This window comes from Pundamilia nyererei, unplaced genomic scaffold, assembly GCF_000239375.1.
Source record: "Pundamilia nyererei isolate P.nyererei 1_Seehausen unplaced genomic scaffold, PunNye1.0 scaffold00106, whole genome shotgun sequence".
Taxonomy (NCBI): Eukaryota; Metazoa; Chordata; class Actinopteri; order Cichliformes; family Cichlidae; genus Pundamilia; species Pundamilia nyererei.
The window spans coordinates 115,918-135,677 of NW_005187507.1; the positions used below are offsets into that span (position 1 = coordinate 115,918).

The window sequence follows — 19,760 nt, forward strand, 5'->3', positions numbered from 1 at the left end:
GGCACTGTGTCTGTTCTATCATTTTTGTCAAGAAAATATGGCCAATAATGTGTTGCCAGACTAAGATTAAAGTTAGCAGTGCTTGAAGAATAACCCATAATCACAACCCATCCAGAGAGGTTGGAGAAAATTATAAACCCATGCAAGCATGGGGGAGACAACTACACACAGAAACACCCGGGAGACTGATGAGACAGCCGTATTAATCCCTGTGACACTATGCTGCCCTTCAAGAAAGGGAAAAGATAGGAAATGAAGACGGGTAAAAGAAGAGGAAAAAGAAGGTTGGTTGAAAAAAAAATATTGTATTTTTTTTTTAGTTATATAAAGGTGTCCAAGGCCTACATTTCAGAAAAAGTACAATTCTCTCTTATAATAGCTGCTGTTATATAATGCTAATAAAATACAGTACTGTGCAAGCCTTGAGTCATCCCTCCTTCCTTCATATTTTGCATCTAAGCCAGACTTTGACATTTTTAAAGTGGTCATTTGCAATAGTTACAATAGACTTCGTGAAGGTCGCGTTCTGTTCAAGGAACTAGATTAGGATGATTTGAGTTTTGTGGCATTTAGAGCCATCCTTCTTGCAGCAGTCATCAGAAGATGTGCACACTGGTGATAAAATGATGGACAGCAACAATAGTCAGGTATGCTGGGCCATTTAAACAATGCTCAGTTGGCACTACAGGGCCCAAAGTGTGCCAGGATGATATTTGTGTTAACACCTGGAGAACACACATTTCAAGCATTAGAAAAAACATGAATTAGTAACCAGTTTTCATATCGTGAATTTTGAAACCATAGACATGTAACATTTTTCTGAAAGGTTGAAATAAAAGCCTTTTAAGAAATGAAATGCTCCTGCGCAGTATATACTGAGTTTGTACAACAGCATAAACAATGCAAGAGTGCCAGGCACTATGACTGGATTGTGATATCAGAAGGAAGAAACTTGTTTTCAGCAGTCAAGGTAAATAAAGACACTTCAAAAATAATATTTCCTTACGTATTTACTAAAAGCAGCAGTTAGTTTAAATCACTGATCGGTTTGTCTTTCTTGCCTTAAATGCACATTGGTGAATACTGAATTTCACATTTCTGTACACCCAAACAGGACTACACTTAAGTTGTCATGGTCTTAAAACTCATCTGCAGCACTGCACTGTTGAATGAGTGCAGGATTTCCTAATGAAGCCAATACTTACAGAATCAAAACTTGTGTCCACTGCGGCATACTCATCATTTTGTTCGCAATTTATAAGACAGTAATTACCCTCAGATATTTTAGTGTCATTCAAGAGTGCAAAGCATGACTGTACCAAAATTTGATTGTCCGAGTTTTTCCAAAACTACACATTTTATTCTCTTCTATGCTCTCAGTATTTATCAATAGTACTTAATTTTTGGGAGAACACATAACATTTCAAAGAGGAGGTTGGCCCCAGTCAATGCAGTGTTTCCTGTTGACAGAATGAAAGAAAAAATGAAATGAATAAGAGGACAAGAGGGAAAAAATACATTAGAAAGAAAATTGGAATTTCAAAAGAATTTAAATGTTAAAAAAAGCACCTGTGGTGTCGTAGGGTGGTGACACCTCCACTAGATCACATCCAACAAGGTTCAGACCACGGCATCCCCGAATAATCTCAACTCCCTAAATCCAATCGTGACGATTGATTGAAAAAATGAATTAATAATGCAGCAGAAAATACAACATTTCCTTGCTTGGTGTATGTAGTTTTGTTTATATATATAGCTAGTAACTAGTATAGTAAACTTTGAGGTGTCTTTAGCACTTTGATTACCTGTATGGGAGTGAGCCCTGCTATCTCAGGTGTGCCTGTTCCAGGAGCAAAGCCAGGGTCAAGAGCATCAATGTCAAAACTAAGGTATACTGGACCTTTGCCCATCTGATTCCTGACCTCATCCATTAAAGGCGCAAGAGATTTGAACCAACACTCTTCCACTTGCACAACACGGAAGCCCTAGAGGAGTAGAAAAAACACATAGTAGCCTTGTTATGAGAAAATTATTTTGAGACATATGGCATCTCCGAGTCAGCGCCATAAAATGTCCTTGTTCTAGATGAAAGCATTTGCATCTTGTTGTCAAAAAACAAGCACAATAAAGATATAAAATATACCAATTATTAGCATAGATTCTTGCAACTTTATATTAATCCAGTTATACAGCATTTACTCTCCAGACAAAATGCCAAAACCATTATGTTGAATTTATCTGAGGCATTTCCCTATGGGGAACAAGCAAGTAAAGGTTTATTTATCCAACGCCAAAAAATATATGCTACATAAGCATGCTTTACACACATGAAACAGTAACCTAGCAGAGTACCTGTGCCCGACTCCATTCATATGAGTCGGCAGAATAGCCTGAACCCCGAAGGCCAATCTGGACCACTCTCTTGCAGTCCAGTAATCCTTCCTCCACACATCGTCTGAATGGAGTCCCGTGGCCTATTTTCTCCCCCAATACCACATCACTGGTGTCAGCATGAGCATCCACATGGATCAAACCCACTGGGCCATGCCTAACAAATTATCACAGGAACAAGGGCATGGGGTATAAAATGGTTAAAGAGGAAGTTTATCAGTGGCAGCTATATATATTAACTGAGGACTCTTCCTGCATTCTCAGTAAACCCAATTCACACAAAACAGTATTCTTTCATTTTATTGCATTCTCAGATTGTAAAGTCAGTGAATACAAGAATGCATAACTCAAGCGACACCTGAATCATGCATTTTTGGATTTGTAGGCTGTACAGTTCTGGAAGTTTGAGGGAAAAATGCTTAATAGCCGTGTTAAGACAGTTCAACACAGATCAAAACAATGTTTATTGTATCCTAAAGTGTGTAAAAAAGTAGCACTGTATCAGCAGTCTCAACTTCAAATAATTTGCATCACATATAGTTCCTAGGAATAAAGCACACTTACTTCTCAGCAACGGCTTGCAGGATTGGGTAAGCAATAGTGTGATCGCCACCTGCAGACAAAACTTCCTTAAAATCCAACCTTTGATCAAATCTTCTCTTTGGTTTATAGAGCTATCTAAATGGCTAATAATTGAACATGTATTACAACACTGTGCTTTGTTAAATATTTACTGAGCTATCCTTGACTATCTGTGCAACTGTCTGAATAAAATGTGAGCAAGGGCACTTTTAGAGCGTTTTCTTCACCTCTAGAGATCAGTTTTCTTCTCACCCATAGTTAGCGGGATGCAGCCAGTGGCCAGGATCTTTCTGTAGGCCTCCCTGATGCGTTTGCAAGTGTCTTTCAGGTCATACACATTAACGTTCACATCCCCAATATCAGCAACCACGAGGGACTCATAAGGTGCTGCCCTGGTGCCACTGTTGTAAGCCCTCAGCATGGCCGACTCAACTCTGATCTGTCGTGGGCCAAACCTGTGAACCAGGATGACAGCTATGATTGTTCAAGCACAATGGCTGCTGCTTGGATTTTGCATTATTATTATTTTTTTATTGTGACAATTGTTAACCTTGATGGCATGAAAATAGTGTTTACTGTACACAGTAAGGTATTGGGTGGTCAAAATGAATTTGGACGTTTCAGCTTTTGTACATTCCCTGCAGCTGAGGATTTCTGTTGCCTATATATGTGTCAATTGTGTACAAGATGGTCTGTGAAGTTTTGCACAACATGAGGATAAGATTAATTTAGTCACTTTAATTACAAAAGTGAAACTTAAATCTATCTTTAAACGCCTGAAAACAGCAGCTTTGTTATGCATGCATCCAATGACAGTCTACGGAGCAGCAGGCCCATACGTTTAAATATTAGCTGCAGAGAAAAACACTACCTTGCGCCAGGTCGGTTCGAGGTCCCGGTATCAATTGGGACGCCAACAAACGCTGCATCAAGCCCTTCTGCGGTGTCCTGGTAAGGTAATTTGGCCATGGTGGGGATCCCGGCCACCCTGGCAACAAACTCGGCGCTCGGTGGTACATTGTAGCGTTTCCCTGAGCATTGTCTGTTCGGATTTATGCAAAGGCCTCGTCTGTCGCTGCAAAGAGCCAAAGTCTGTCGTGGCTGCAAGGCGAAAAAGTCCGCTGCTGCAGCGGTAATGGTACGACTTAAATGCAAGTTTCTCCGAAGCGACGACATGCCTGCTAACTTGAGCGTAAAGTTAAGTTGTGTCAGCAGGCCTTTAAATGACTTCTGCTACTTTAGTGCTTTATTGTATGCTCGTAATATTTTCTTTTGCGTCGAGCAGCGTAATGAAAAAGTATAGTTGAACAGTATTTATTTAACTTATTAATTTGCACTGTACACACTGTGATATTGGATGCACAAATTGATTCTTATTATGCAGGTTAAGTAATGCACATCTTTGTTAGGCGACTGATTAATTCATTACTTTTCTTATAGGTCATATAAGTCACAGCGTGATTCGGAGCCCTGAAGGCAGCACGAGTCTGCAAATGAGTAATCGAGGGAGAAACCAGCTGTGACCGTCTATCAGGAAGAGGACCAGCGTAATGAATGATTGATAAACAAAACTATGAAGAATACATATAAAGTAGTTATAATACTCTCGATCGACAGAATGCGAGTTCTATGATTTTTGCTAATGACTTCATTAAAGTAGAATGTAGAAGAAAATATATAGGGAAAAATGCAATATTACACTGTGATAAGATTGAAATTTAACAGGAAGCCAAATTTGTAATTTCAAAGTTACTTTTGCTCCTGGACACGTCAGCCAAGCCATTTGTTCAATGTACACGACCACATAAGTGGAGTTCAACGGCTGAAGTATTTGTCATTTTCCTGAATTAAGCCTTTTTTTTTTTTTTTATTCTCTCGGATCTCCAAACAATATAGCTTCCATTGTGATGCCGTGGCTTTACTCAATATAACAGGTTTCTGGCTAATTGCATTGATTTACACAAGCAAAGCGAATACCCCTTTTTATTTATTTATTTATTTATTAGAAAAAGGACATCCGAGGGTCTTGCCTCCTACCAGATTTTATGAGATTCTGCTCTCTTTTTGCACAGTCCTGTATTATATTGTCCTGCATAATCCTACCGACTCACGCCTTAGCGGAGGAGGAATTAGCTCCCGAAAGCCTCTTATCGCACATTGGAGGTTCTGAATGGGAAACAATTACTGCGCCAGACGGAGAAGGATTTTCAGTTTGTGCACTTCACCTGTCCTCCTGAAGAGGCAGAGCGAAGATCGTCATCACAGCAGCCTCAGACACCGAGCACCTCAGTCGCAGACACTCCTTTGGCTTGTTTCATTACATTGCATAATACCGACAAGCAATCATGGTAAGCGAGACCTTAATTTCTAACATTTGACTTGCTTATTTGTTACTGTTTAAGTCTAACATATGTGGAAATTAAACTAGGTCGTTTTTTCAGATCTGTTTCTTTCCAAATTACTGCAACCGTGCTTGTTGCCATGCAGTATTCCGCAGCTTACTGTGATCATACATAATTGCGAATAGAAATAGTGTGAGATGTCGTCAGTTCGTTAAGTTCGTACTTAAATGATAAATTACATTCATATGGAAGAGCCTGATCCTTATCCTACACAACTCCTGTAAATCATCTTAGTCTTCACCACTAGCCTTGTCCACTTGCCTTCCATTGGCTCCCTTATCAATTTCTGAACATGATCTCCAGCCATTTAACACAACGTGTATGTAAATGTATGTTACATAAATGCAGTGTCCTCTTTTCTAAAAAAATAATTACGTCAGTGACATAATACACCATATTGTGTTTGTGTGTTATATAAAACTAAGCCATCCCTAATATCATATATGCTTAAAAATATACCATAAAATCAAATACAGCACAAATTGTGTTACATATAACCCCAGTGGATGATCTGAATGTGTCTTTTTAAAGAGCCAGCACACTGCAACATGTCTGACCTAGATAATCCTCTCTGTCTACAGTAATCCTGCAGTAGGCAGTTTTATGTCGCAGCACAAAATGCATGGGCTTCTGTAAAATAAATGGCAGACTGAGACTCAATCCAAATGTTATAATAGAATATAGAAAATGTATTATTAACGGTTTCTTGTGCAAGGTAGGGAAAATGTAATTTAAGCAGTTGTGTTAAAGGCAATTTAAAATACAGTGATTGTTTCATTTGTGAGCCCGATTAATGTGTTTTATCCCTCCTTTTTTAATTAGCAAAAACTGTTCTGAAAACTGGTTATCTTCAGCAAGTGGAAGACTCGTCTTTGTTTTTAATCCAAATCTTTTTTCCCCTTACACTAGCGTGAGTGTATTTCCATCCACGTTGGTCAAGCTGGTGTCCAAATTGGCAATGCCTGCTGGGAGCTTTACTGCCTGGAACATGGGATCCAGCCAGACGGTCAGATGCCCAGTGACAAAGCCATTGGTGGTGGAGACGATTCTTTCAACACCTTCTTCAGTGAGACTGGAGCTGGAAAGCACGTCCCCAGAGCTGTTTTTGTCGACTTAGAGCCCACTGTCATCGGTAAACTTCTAGAAATAAACTTATCGCTGTTGCCTCTTTAATTTGTTAAAACCCTTACATAATTTCTTAATGGTGGTTTTTTGTAGATGAGGTGCGCACTGGGACCTACCGCCAGTTGTTCCACCCTGAGCAGCTGATCACTGGCAAGGAGGATGCTGCTAACAACTACGCCCGTGGACACTACACCATTGGCAAAGAAATCATTGACTTGGTTCTGGACAGGATTCGCAAACTGGTGGGTAAATCAGAGCAGAAGAATCCTGCATAAATGACCTAACTGATGGGTATATCTCTTATCTGGTTGCTGTCTCTCCCTCTCTCTCCTCAGGCTGATCAGTGCACTGGTCTTCAGGGCTTCCTGGTGTTCCACAGCTTCGGCGGTGGCACCGGCTCTGGTTTCACCTCCCTGCTGATGGAGCGTCTGTCTGTCGACTACGGCAAGAAGTCCAAGCTAGAGTTCTCCATTTACCCAGCTCCCCAGGTGTCCACCGCTGTGGTGGAGCCCTACAACTCCATCCTGACCACCCACACCACCCTAGAGCACTCTGACTGTGCCTTCATGGTAGATAACGAGGCCATCTACGATATCTGTCGTAGGAACCTCGATATCGAGCGTCCTACTTACACCAACCTGAACAGGCTGATCAGTCAGATTGTGTCCTCCATCACTGCTTCCCTCCGCTTTGATGGTGCCCTCAATGTTGATCTGACAGAGTTCCAGACCAACTTGGTGCCATACCCCCGTATCCACTTCCCCCTGGCCACCTATGCTCCAGTCATCTCTGCAGAGAAGGCTTACCACGAGCAGCTAACAGTAGCTGAGATCACAAACGCCTGCTTTGAGCCAGCCAATCAGATGGTGAAATGTGACCCTCGCCACGGCAAGTACATGGCCTGCTGCCTTTTGTACCGTGGTGATGTGGTACCCAAAGATGTCAATGCTGCCATTGCCACCATCAAAACTAAGCGCTCCATCCAGTTTGTGGACTGGTGCCCCACTGGTTTCAAGGTTGGCATCAACTACCAGCCCCCCACTGTGGTTCCTGGTGGAGATCTGGCCAAGGTCCAGAGGGCTGTGTGCATGCTGAGCAACACAACTGCTATTGCAGAGGCCTGGGCTCGGCTCGACCACAAGTTCGATCTGATGTACGCTAAGCGTGCCTTTGTTCACTGGTACGTGGGTGAGGGTATGGAGGAGGGAGAGTTCTCCGAGGCCAGAGAGGACATGGCAGCTCTGGAGAAGGATTATGAGGAGGTGGGAGTTGATTCTATTGAGGGTGAAGGAGAAGAGGAAGGAGAGGAGTACTAAAAGGGTCATGAGGGATTATACAGGAAACTTCAGTGTGTTCCTAAATACATTCCAGTCTATTTATTACCCGTTTGACTTTGTTCAGAGTATAAATTATTAAAATGCTAATATGGCTCTGTCTTAAATAAAGTTTCTGAAAAATGAAGTCTTGTATCAAACCTTTTTTTGCATAACAACACCTTTAAGTTGTGAGGGATTTTTAGAGAAACAATTTTAGTTTGTCCAAGATCACATGGAAAAATCCAGGTGAAATCTGCTTTGGAACTCCAAGAAAAAGACATTTAAGATCAGGCCGCAACTTGTTATTTCACAAACAGTGCTAATAATATTCATCATCAAAATTTAAAAAAAAAAATGTATGGATATTATTATATCACCAATACGAGTTATTTATTTTGAAAATATCTAAAGACAAAGGAAAGAACTTGAACAACCACTTCAGGGCTCTTTAACACTTTTATTCTGAAACACTGCAAAAAAACGACATATATCTAAAATTCGTCTTATAATCTTTTGTAGGAAGCCATATACATGCATCCCTTTCATTCTTTTTGACAGTAGATTATCCTAATATGAAGGATTAAGTCCCAATATTTCAATTATTATGAAATCTGTATATTATATTAGCTGAAAACCTCAGCTCTGAACAGGTGCATAACATGAGCATAAAGTGCAAACAGCAGCAATGTGGAACAAAGTCAGATCCTTAAGATTAATTAATTACTCATGCATGACACATCAGGATCAATGTGATTCATATGTTCTAGCATTTAGGACAGGTCTATGTTCCTTAGCTGTGAAATATCAGTGTACAACTGACTGCAACACACATATCCACTGACAACCAGATCTTCAAGGGGCAACTTGATGTCCTACTTGTGAACCTTTCACTTGGTCTTACCCTACACAGTAGAGTCTAACTTTATCTGTATTGACCTCCACATTTACTGGTACAAAAATTTTTCATAGTTGCAAAAATAACTGCATGAATGTAAGTTTTTGTTTGTTTTTTCCCCCCACAGGCTGATTTGAAAAAGTGTATCATAATTTGGAAAACAAAATATCCACTCACATAATAGAATTTCTTGCTGCGAAGCAACTCAAATGTTGGGAAAAATTAAACACAATCACTCCCCAGCAGCCGTCTCAGTAATCCACAATGCATTGCACGTGTAAGACAAAATGCATTTTTGTATGATGGGTACCAATAACACTTGAATGTTTGAAGTGCTTGAATTCCTGCTGATACAGTGATGATGGCAAGTGAAACATATTCACAAGTATGTGAGAAATGCAGATAAGTAACATTAGCAGCATTAGAGGACACAGGTTTGAGGGTCGGGTTCTTGAAAAGGGAGAATTACACCACTTGGCAATTCATGATAAATAATCAAACAATACCCACAGCCATTAGATGTTACAGCTAAAAAAATAAATACCACACATACAGAAGTCTGAGTATTGAAAGCAATTTTAAGCCCCAGTTTATCCATATCAGTGACTCTCAGCTACGTGTTTGAGTTAATCTAGACAGACAGCACGCAGGCCTGGCTCTGCTCTCGCCCATAGAGGAGGAAGCCTACAGCAGTGCGCAGGTCCTCCAGCTCTAAGTTAGCCAGGAAACTCCTCTGAAGCTCCGCCTCCACTTTGTTCCCACTGGGCCCCTGACAGCCCTTAAGGAGAACCACAGCAGACTGGCAGAGCAACCAATCAGCCAGCTTCCTCATGCCCACACTGTCCTGGTTAGCCAGAGCCTTCCGACCCCAGAGGCTCAGATGTAGCATGTTAGCTGCCACACGGGCAGTGGGGCGCTGCAGGGTATGAAGAACATGTTTCAGTAGTGGAATGGTAGAGATGCCTCTCAGGTAAATCTACAGAAAATGTTAACTTCACAATTCCCCTTAGTGTTGAGAGAATTGTGATTTTTTTTAGTTCAATGTTTCGGTTTAATAAATGAAACTATATTGTTTTAGCTCTCTTTTACTGAAAACTTAAATATTAAACTAAACACAGCCCCTTCTTTACCTTGTTTGGGTTCCTCCTGAGAAGTAAGCGTATCACGAACTGCACGTCAGCTGGAACACTGGAGGGTAGAGGAGGAAGCTGCTTCTCCTGGTAATTCCTGCTCTCCAGTCCCACTGCTCGATAGAATGGATTTTGCTGTCCAAATATCTCGTAGGAAATGGCGCCCACGGCCCAGGCATCTGCCTTGCTGTAGTCAAGCACCACACCACATCCTGGAACTGCAGTGGCCACCTGATGGCAGAAAAATTACGAGAAATTAAAGTGATTAAATATCTGGTTAACTGCAAATTATCTATTTATATGAATTCTTATTTATCTTAATGATTAATTTCAAAACACAAAGATACAATTAGGTTACTTGAATGGTATCCAAGTGTCACCTCCGGTTATAACCAGAGTGGAGGCAAAAGTCACAAAATTCAGTCTTAATAGTCACCAATAAGAGACGGCGCAGCAACTGTGGCTACTCAGTTACAATAAAGACATTTTTAATCTTACCTCCGGAGCCATAAGTGAAGCATTCCCTCCTTTGCTGACCCAAATGCTGTTGAAGGGCAGCTGCAGACTAGAATCGCTCTGGGCCAGACAGCATCCAAAGTCAGAAATCACTAAACGGGGGCAACCATCTGCATAAAGGACAAATCAATATAACACCGGTGACCCAAACAGACCTCAAGTTGGCATAGTTTACATTTGGCTTTAAACTGTTCTGTTATTGACAGAATTTTGTTCGGACCTGAGTCGAATTCCAACAGCACGTTGTCTGATTTTAGATCCCTGTGAGCGACACCCTCTCTGCACAAATGGTCAATCCCCTCAAGGAGCTGCAGCACCATCAGAGTGCCCTGCCTGCGGCTTGGTGTGGACATTTCCAGGTACTGCCTCAGTGTGCATGGATAGCTATGACACAAAAAATCTGTGAAGTTACTGAATAAAAATGACCTGACACGTACACTATAAAAAAAACCCAACAAAATACTAAAAATCTCTGAAAACAAAGACAGTGACTTTTTTTAAATTTTTTTTATACACAATGTTTCTAGCACACATTTCTAGCACTGAGGTAGGTAGGAAGGTAGGTCTTACTTCTTCATGACCAGGAAAAGAGTGCGATTGTTGCCCAGGCCTGTAGGGTTAAGCCTGGGTGGCAAAACATCTGGATATTCCTCCTGAGCTCCTGGTAGCAATGGAACATCTGCAGTAAAAGCCCGGTACACTCGGATTACATTAGGGTGTGCTGACACTCTTTTGGGCAGGACTCCGAAATGTCTGCATGTAGAGAAATCACAGCCATTCATTAGTACGTTTCCTATCCTTAGGTCACCACTCTGAGGCAGGAATAAAAAGAACTGAGGTTATAATACTTACCCATCCAGAGTAATTTCTTCTTTTTCCTGCTTTAAGGCATGAGGACCTGCAGGGACCAGCTCCTGAGACATAGACTTTAAGATGGCATCACTTGATGACCCAGCCTGCAAACAAATAGCAAAATACCCGTCGGTACTGATGTGTGGCTCTTTTTCGTTTGTTTTCATACAGAGGATTAAAACCTAAAACAGATGTGAAATCATTATCAAACCATTAGTATACTACCCACCCCAAAGTTCCACATCATCTTAATAGCAAAAGGGAAGTTCCTTAGTGAGCAGCATGTCAGAGATCGAGGTGCCTCAGCTTCCACTTCACCTTCTTTTATCTGCACCAGGGAGCATTTTCTGGCACTTTGCTTTGGAGGAGCAAACTGAGCTGCAGCCTCATACACAGCTGCATTGGAGCCTTTCCCAATCTGGTTCCCTAGAATGTAATCCTCCAGTTTATATCCAGAGGTGAATGGCTTAAATGGACTCTGGAATTTCTTCTTTCTAAAAACAGCCTGCAGGGGAAAGCAATAACAATAATAATAATAATAATAATAAGCTACACAAAGATATGTTCATATCAATCACGTGCTATAAACAAATTTAGTCAAGAAAAAAAAGGAAAAACAATCAGACTGTATACAACAACTTTTTAAAGCCCCCAAATGTACCTACACTTGTTATAGACGCAGCTAGAGACATATTAAAATAATAAAAAGTAAATTAATGCAAGATTGCAACCAGGTTATCCATTCAGGCCTCAGTGCAAACAGCATGAAAATTAAAGAACGTACACAAATCTTGGGTCTATGCATTACCGTATCAACAAAACATTCATAAATGTAAAAACAATATGCAGAATTGGTGAAGATACAAATAAACAAACTTTCAGTGAAAAAAAAAACCCCAATACGGCAAATAACCATGAAAATAAAGACTAAAAGAAAAACGACTACTAACAAACCACTTTGTCAGAAGCTGCTACACTTAACGACTTAAATGTCGCTTAGGTACCCTACTGTGACCTACTTTTAGATACCATACCTGGATCTCCTGGCATGTTGAAGCACTCTTTCTGTCATCCTCCAACTGTTGTTCGATAAGCCCCACACCGAGACCGAAAGCCAAAAATACAGCTCTGTTACGCGGGGACCCGCCAGCAAACCTCCTGAAGCCGGCGGACTGAAGCTGAGCTGCCAGGCCTTTCAGAGAAGTGCGGTAATAGCGGTACCGAGACGGCAGGAAAGCCTGAGGCTGAGCGGTGCGGACCGACGGGCCTGCACGGAAACGGTCAGCTCGGAGCTTTGCTGCGAGTCGGCCACCGGATTTCAGGAGACCGAGCTGAAAGACCGACCGGCCCAACTCGAGTCCCCGGCTAATAGCGTGTTTCACAGACATAATTTACCCGGACAGGTAACTTAAGCTGCTACAACGAAGTTTTACTTCTGCCTAGCTCTCTACACCTAGCTCTCGAAAGGACAGCGTTATGTAAACAAAACAATAACTGCTGCTGCTGAGCATGCGCAAACCTTTAGACTGTCTTCTTTTCGTTTACCGGAGGGTGGCGTTTAGCGATCAGGGGACATATCAGGGTATAAACACAAATACATTTAATCATGTCACAAATACAGGATCACTAGAGGTTCAATTTATGCTGGGCTGCCGAGCACACTATATATTTAAAAAAAAAAGTATAACAACCCAGTCCCCAATGGCATTTAAAAGGTTGTTTAAGGCCTGACACAAAAATGTTTGAGTAGTTTCTCCCTCCTTAACTACTCAAGGTGATGTAGATTTTTTTCTTTTCTTTTCTGTTTGTTTCTTTTCTTTTTTTTCTTTTAAAAAGTCATCCAACTACCCATGTGGATACTTATTTTATTAGAAAATTGACAAAAATTATGGCTTGCCTATGTGGTACAGACCACCCAAGAATCTGTTACTTTGCACTAATTAGTGAATATCTGTATCTGTGCATTACACCTGTACAGTTTATAAATGAAGCCTGCTAATTAGGTTTGCTGTTGTAAGTGTTGTCAGTTCATAGTTTTGTTGTATGTTGGATACAACATGTTAATTTAGTGAATTCTGGTCAAAAGGAGGGTGAAGCTTTACCATGTCACTGACATGTTGGCCAGTGGGTGTGCAGTGTCCCTCAGTTTCACAGTCCTGATATAAACTGGTGAAAATGCTCAGCCTGAAGCTTCACAACCTGACTTCTCTAAACATCAAGGTGACTATATCCATCTTTTATTTAAAATGTATGTTGTCTTGATGCATGCTCAATCATCCAGGTAAGTAAATCTCCAAAAGTTGATTCTGTTCATCACTTGGATGAGTCACGAAATGTTTCTCCCACGCTACGTCCAGATGAACAGAATCAACTTTTGGAGATGAAATGTATGATCTCACAAGAAATGTGTGGCTCAAATAAGAGATATTTTAATCATTAATTCATCACTACTAAAATTATTAATTTAAACTTAACAGTTATGCAACTACAGAGGAACCACACAAGTGTACAAAATCTGTAGCATAAGACTATAAAAACAAATTTAGCTTCCATTAATGCTTATAAAAAATTGGACAAATGGTAGCATTTGCTTGATCACATGATCAATGCCAAACCTGTAGCATGTATAGTTTATCTCTGAAGTTCCATTGGGTAGGATCCAATCACCTTACTGTAAACAACAACAAAAAAAAGCAGAGAGAATGCCCCTGACAGGGGTGTGCTTTCTTTTCTTCAGCAATACGTTTTGTTTTCTTCCAAAGTATGAATAAAAAATTAACCATACAATATTACAAGTTCAAATGACCACCTAATCCTTTTTGGTAAATGTAATTATCACACACACACACACACACACACGCACGCACGCACGCACGCACGCACACACACACACACACACACACACACACACACAGTAGAGGTCAGATACTGTGTGTATACTCTTAAAAAGTTTGAAAACCCACCAAGGTTAAAGGCACTTTTTTAAACCTTATTTTCATTTTGTGTAGATCATTGTTTGTTCGTTCGTTGTTTGTTGTTAGTTTAGCACATGCATAACCAACTAACTAGATGGGGTCACTGTGCCAAACAAGGACACTGATTTATAAAAGTCTTCATTTAACAATCATTTCCACTGGACCAGGATGTATCATACACACTTACTGCACTATTTTCAACTTATTCGTAGTCATAATGTTTCACTGTTAAATTATAGTTAACCTCAACAGGTTCACATGAATTTCCCAGTAATATACTTCCCAGCATGCCATTATTTTTAATCAGAGCTTTTTAGCATATGTTATAACTTTGTTAGGTTAACTGGCGTAGGTGTGAATGTGAGCATGAATGTTTAGGTTTAGCTTAACAACAGAAACCAGCACCAGAGAGAAGCTGTAATTATTCAGTGTGCAGCAGGATAGCTTCTATATTTAGTTGTTTAGATACAGTACCCAACAACTTGATTAGGCACCCAGTGTGAGGTTAATGCCACAGCTGCCCTAAGTTGCTCTATAACACGAGTAAACACTTTCCTAAGGAGTTCTTTATGTTTAAAACAAAACCTGAGTTCAGTGAAGTCGATAATTTTGAGTTTTAAACAGGTTTTTGACAGATTACTAAAATATTTGTTTGTTTGTCTAGCTGCATTATGTAACCATTTGCTATGTGTTTTATGAACATATAAAGGTCAGCTCTTCTTTGTGAAGAAAAATTGAGCACTTTGTTGATTTTTATATTCTAAGCAACTTTTGGACATTTTGGACTTTGAACACAAGAGACTGATAGAAGCATGATACAGACAATCAGCATCTTCACTGTCACTGTGGATGGGTTAACCTTTTATTCCATACTAGTAGTAGTAGCAAGTATCACTTGTCAGTTTATAGACCCAGTGCATTGGTAAAATTGTTCTTAAAGCTGCACTAATTGAAACTGTCATATTTACAATGAAGCTTAAATAAAATATAAGAGGTTTTGCTTGTAGTAACAGGCATAATAGGAAAATTGATTCATGTGAAAACAACAACATTGGTGATTTTTCAATAGTACTATTCACTTTGAATGATTAACACAGTTACTAATTATACTGCTATAGTACCAACAAAAAATAAAAAGGATATCATAACAACAAGTCTTTCTTTTATTATTCCCTATCAGAAAAAAGAGTGACAATCAATTAATTATAGGTGCAATATTGACATATTTCCAGGAACATTTTAGAAATTCCTAACGTTAATATTTATTCATTTCAGGCCCATCTGAAAATTATGTTCATTTAACTGTTTTTGAAAAAAATCGCTCAGGGTGTGTTGTCAATAACCCAGTTAATCCACTGAATATAGCTCCTGACTCTGGTGTAGACACCAGGGTAGTACTGATTTGCACAGCCAATACCCCAGGAGACAATGCCCTCAAAGTAGCCATTGCAGACAAGGGGGCCCCCGGAGTCGCCCTGTGGAGTACCACAACAAATCAGGATTGTTTTTTGATAATAGAGCATTTCACATTCACCCTTAAATGGAAAATGTTAAATATTATTAAAATGACACTGAAAGTATATGTAAATCATCACTGGTTAACATATATTTTTATAGCATATATAACAGGTGTCATTTTGCCTATAAATTTAAGAGGAAATATTCATTTAAAAATAGTATTACTCTAAAAAATGCAGTTGCTAAGTAGTAATTAAGCATACCACAAACAAAAAATAAATCATGTTTTCCATGAATGTATACCTGGCAAGAGTCCTTTCCCCCGTATGGAGATCCAGCACAAAGCATACCTGGTTTGATCCTGCCCCAGTAATACCAAGTGCAATAAGGTATTTCTCTTACATCCACAGCACGTAGCACAGGGGAGAGGGTGTAACTGTAAACCTGTGTCACTCCCCAGCCACTCACTATGCAGGTGCCACTAAAGGGAGGGGTACCTTCATCAGGTATCAGAACTGGCTGAACATAAGCATTCAGCTGTGCTGGTCTGCTAAGCTGTAACACAAACTAAAGTTAGGGTGGTACCATTGTGAGATCACATTTTTTGTAGCTAAGTACAAGTCCTACTTACCTTAATAAGCATGATGTCATTCTCATATGTCCTGAAATTATAATTGTGTACATATATCTTTGAGACATTGAAGATCTGTTCAAATCCCTCTGTTTTGATCAGGCTGTGCTCACATAGCACAACCCTCATAAAATTACTCCTGTTAAACAGAAAGAGACAAAACGAAATGAGAATTTCACATATGTTCTTTCAAAACAGACCTTCTCCCCTCAATAATTATTAAACATTTTCATTAATGTTTATTAGTAAAGCTGCAATCTTGCTGTATGGTGTCAGTACTTACGGTCTCCAGCAGTGGGCAGCAGATACCACCCACTCTGGGTGAACTAGCGTGGCTCCACAATAGTGATCCCCGACCTCAGTCTGAAGGGATGCCTGGTATTTGATAGAGTATGGTTCGACCTCCTGACCCCCGATGATCCTTCCTGTATTCTCTTTCTCTGTGACGAAAGACAGAGCGAATCAGACAATTTGTCTCTATATTTTACGTTCTTTTGGTTTACAACAAAAAAGATAAATTGTCAGGGTAATGTGCCTTAACAAAAAAAAAAAAAAAAGCAGAATATTCTAGTAAGTTTCTTAACTTAAAGAAGTCTAGTTGTTTTCGTTCTAAGCTCTTTACAATATTCATTTCTACAGTATTGTCTGGCTTCATAAACTGAGTCAGACAGCAGTATTACAGCCACGTCACAGAAAATTTCTCCTGATCGACTAACATGTCTGTTTTTGTCAGCTGTTTTAAAGTCTTTGTGTATTAGCCTTTAGATCTAAACATTGAGACTAGAATTTCATATCCTTTGCTAAGTGTCTTGGAATGAAAAATTCAAAGATATAACTCACGTGAATTTACTGAAAAAGACAAAAGAAGCAGCACAGTAGTGATTGCCACAGCAGCCATATTGTAATTGATACCTGTAACACAGAACAACGACAGCTAGCAGCTTCTATATACATAAATTACTGTCATTTTAATTGCTCGTGCTAATGAACTATAAATTATTTGCTTAGTTTTGCTTAATTTGGTTATTTTGCTTTGTTTGAAAACTGTATCGCAACAATTACAGGATCAACAATATCTTCAAAAGCACTAAATGACCATTTAATTCAATTCTTTTGAACAATGAGCTTTTATTTTTAAAATATAGTTAGACTGTGAATTACTTTTAGACAGTTGAACATTAATTACAATTTCACTAAAAAGGGTTAAAATAAAAATTTGCTTACCTGAAAGTCTAGACACAGGAAGCTTCAGAGTATCTCCAAATGATGAGACCAATGCTCTCCTCTTTCTTTTTATAGTGTAACTATATCCTTGTCAAGATCTTTTGTTTAAATTATCTTTTCGTCTTGTTGTGTTCTGTAACCATCTCACGCTCCTACAATGAAACTGACCTACAACCTGACAAAGCTAGGGTGTTCTCTTGTATTATGCCCATTTCTAAGCTCAAGTTTTATACTTGCAGTTTTTAGGTTGGCAACGCCTCTACAGGATCAACAATATCTTCAACAGTTATTTCTCTATTAAATGTTGATAATGTTTTTAATGAGATGAAATTAGATTGCAATAGTTTCCACGATTATGTAGGATATAAAATAATAAAGTTAGAAAAGTCACACTGGCAAGATTAACTTCATTTCAAAACTAAAAAAACACAAAAGACAGAAGCACTTCCGGTTTCTATGATTCATTTTATGAAAATCTAAAAAAAATCTGAATCTTATTTAAACATCTAAAAATTTCAAATGTATTAGTTGAGATTTAAATGAAATAACTGGCCATCACAGACAATGATAAACAGTTTACTGGCTAAGAGTACATTGCTAAACTCTGGCTTTATGGTGTTTGTGTTATTGCAGACTAATAGAGATAAAATACAAACAATGGTTGGTATTATTTTCCATGAAGTCTTCGACTTCCTCCCATAGTCCAAAGACACTTAGACTAAGATACCCAAAGGTGTGAATGTGAATGGGAATGGCTGTCTGTCTCTCTGTGTTAGCCCTCTGAATGGCTGGTGATGTCCAGGATGTACCCTGCCTCTTGCCTTACGGTAGCTGGGATAGGCTCCAAACTCCCTCCCCAAGCCTAAGGATAAGCGAAAAAAGAATGGATGAACAGAATATTAATTATAACCACATGGAGACTTTGTCGTGTTCAAATTTTTCAGAAGGAATTCAGGAGAAATATCTGTCCTTTAGAAAGATTTAATTTACTTCAGCAGTTGAAATTACAAGTTTACTTCGCTGGAATGCAATGTGATAATCTGCCTCACACCAAGATGATCATGGCTAGACAGACACACAACACACTCCCTGCATAGTCTTGATTATCTATATTATCCATTATTCTTCAACCGATTCTAAGGCCCAGTTAAGGACATCTTCTTCAGACTTCTTGACCCAGAGATTATTCAAACCATCATCATGTGTGTGTAAGCATGCTGCAAAAAACCCTCTGCACCCAACGTCACTAACAGTATTTCAGCCCAGTTATAGCGTTGGATGAAACTTTTGACCCTCAAAACATAGAGTGTACATCGTGTTCTTTTCATTGCAATGGGGCTTAGACTATACTCAGGCTCTCTGTTGTACCTCACCTTCAGGTTCTGTTACACACAACTTTAATATGTCAGTGATTTATGTCTTTAACTGGAGTACTGCATGTTATAATAATAATGTGGTTGAACAACAACCTTTCATAGCACTCTCACTTTGTGAGATTGTTTATTATCTTCAATACATGCATTGTTACCTCTTTACTCCTATAGACGCCACCTAAACAGCTAAATAGCTACTGGTACCCCAAAAGAAACCTAAGTCCTTGAACTTTTTTGTGCATAAAAACAGCAAATAGTTTAGTAGTCAAGGATCTGATTAAAAGGACTATATTTCGTGTGAAAGTCTTATTCATTATTTCATTTTCTTGGATTAATACTAATAAAATAAACAAAGCCATGCCTAAAGAACACAAAATGTGTAACTGTCCAAACACTGTAGTTCACCTCACTGCACCACTTTACTTAAGACTCAAGTTCAGTGCAATCTAGATTTGGAAACTAGTTTCTAGGAGCTTAACCTTTGTGCAAAATTCAAAATGTATTGATGAATAGCTGAGGCCACCTAGTCCTGGCTTCTTGCCTTTTAAGATCTATAATAAATGCCAATGTAGCTGATTTTTGGATGTCTCTTTGTATCTGTAAATTGCAGTAAAATATGATTTCTTTCCTTGTTCTGTGCAATATTTTTGGTCTTTGGTCTTTGCACAATATTTTGGTCTCAATGGAATTACCATCCCCACCCTAAATGACCATAGCCCCTCCACCCTGATTTATTTATTTATATTATATAACTGCCCTTGTATACAGCCCCACAATGTTTCAATGTTTCTACACATACACCATGTTTATAGTTTACTCACATATATGTATACATATATTGTTTTTCTTTACTTTTGCACCTTTGTGGTCCAGCTACCCAATTTCGCTGT

At 39.3% G+C, this 19,760-nt stretch overlaps 4 protein-coding genes across 4 annotated transcripts; 1 reads left to right on the forward strand and 3 right to left on the reverse strand.

Annotated features, from left to right (window-relative positions):
* Positions 1-1,324: 1,324 nt before the first annotated feature.
* On the reverse strand, positions 1,325-4,192 carry agmat (agmatinase (putative)). The gene is made up of 7 exons (XM_005740925.1): positions 3,845-4,192; positions 3,226-3,428; positions 2,956-3,004; positions 2,353-2,548; positions 1,806-1,985; positions 1,570-1,654; positions 1,325-1,460 (listed from the first exon to the last, which is right to left on the reverse strand). Exons 1-7 carry the CDS (start codon positions 4,147-4,149, stop codon positions 1,387-1,389), a joined length of 1,092 nt encoding a protein of 363 aa, XP_005740982.1. The 5' UTR covers positions 4,150-4,192; the 3' UTR covers positions 1,325-1,386.
* Positions 4,193-5,183: 991 nt separating this feature from the next.
* Positions 5,184-7,961, forward strand: LOC102211704 (tubulin alpha-1B chain). The gene is made up of 4 exons (XM_005740927.1): positions 5,184-5,321; positions 6,285-6,507; positions 6,594-6,742; positions 6,836-7,961. The coding sequence occupies exons 1-4, from the start codon at positions 5,319-5,321 to the stop codon at positions 7,814-7,816; spliced, it is 1,356 nt and encodes a 451-aa protein (XP_005740984.1). The 5' UTR covers positions 5,184-5,318; the 3' UTR covers positions 7,817-7,961.
* Positions 7,962-8,253: 292 nt separating this feature from the next.
* On the reverse strand, positions 8,254-12,733 carry pink1 (PTEN induced kinase 1). Its single transcript, XM_005740926.1, has 8 exons — positions 12,244-12,733; positions 11,439-11,714; positions 11,210-11,313; positions 10,928-11,110; positions 10,578-10,741; positions 10,340-10,467; positions 9,842-10,072; positions 8,254-9,627 (listed from the first exon to the last, which is right to left on the reverse strand). Exons 1-8 carry the CDS (start codon positions 12,595-12,597, stop codon positions 9,343-9,345), a joined length of 1,725 nt encoding a protein of 574 aa, XP_005740983.1. The 5' UTR covers positions 12,598-12,733; the 3' UTR covers positions 8,254-9,342.
* A 2,773-nt stretch (positions 12,734-15,506) lies between these two features.
* LOC102198073 (trypsin-3) lies at positions 15,507-17,171 on the reverse strand. Its single transcript, XM_005741061.1, has 5 exons — positions 17,114-17,171; positions 16,557-16,713; positions 16,274-16,412; positions 15,946-16,197; positions 15,507-15,659 (listed from the first exon to the last, which is right to left on the reverse strand). Exons 1-5 carry the CDS (start codon positions 17,169-17,171, stop codon positions 15,507-15,509), a joined length of 759 nt encoding a protein of 252 aa, XP_005741118.1.
* Positions 17,172-19,760: the final 2,589 nt, after the last annotated feature.

Coding starts and splice junctions, on each gene's coding strand:
- agmat (XM_005740925.1), bottom strand. CDS start 4,149: ATGTCGTCGCTTCGGAGAAACTTGCATTTAAGTCGTACCATTACCGCT. Junction 3,005..3,225: donor CTGCATCCCGCTAACTATGG/GTGAGAAGAAAA, acceptor TTTTGTCTGCAG/GTGGCGATCACACTATTGCT. Junction 1,655..1,805: donor CAGGGCTCACTCCCATACAG/GTAATCAAAGTG, acceptor GATTGGATTTAG/GGAGTTGAGATTATTCGGGG.
- LOC102198073 (XM_005741061.1), bottom strand. CDS start 17,171: ATGGCTGCTGTGGCAATCACTACTGTGCTGCTTCTTTTGTCTTTTTCA. Junction 16,198..16,273: donor ATGACATCATGCTTATTAAG/GTAAGTAGGACT, acceptor TTTGTGTTACAG/CTTAGCAGACCAGCACAGCT. Junction 15,660..15,945: donor GGGGAAAGGACTCTTGCCAG/GTATACATTCAT, acceptor GGTACTCCACAG/GGCGACTCCGGGGGCCCCCT.
- pink1 (XM_005740926.1), bottom strand. CDS start 12,597: ATGTCTGTGAAACACGCTATTAGCCGGGGACTCGAGTTGGGCCGGTCG. Junction 10,742..10,927: donor CTTTTCCTGGTCATGAAGAA/GTAAGACCTACC, acceptor TTTGTGTCATAG/CTATCCATGCACACTGAGGC. Junction 10,073..10,339: donor CTTCACTTATGGCTCCGGAG/GTAAGATTAAAA, acceptor TTCTGCCATCAG/GTGGCCACTGCAGTTCCAGG.
- LOC102211704 (XM_005740927.1), top strand. Junction 6,508..6,593: donor CTTAGAGCCCACTGTCATCG/GTAAACTTCTAG, acceptor GGTTTTTTGTAG/ATGAGGTGCGCACTGGGACC. Junction 6,743..6,835: donor TGGACAGGATTCGCAAACTG/GTGGGTAAATCA, acceptor CTCTCTCCTCAG/GCTGATCAGTGCACTGGTCT.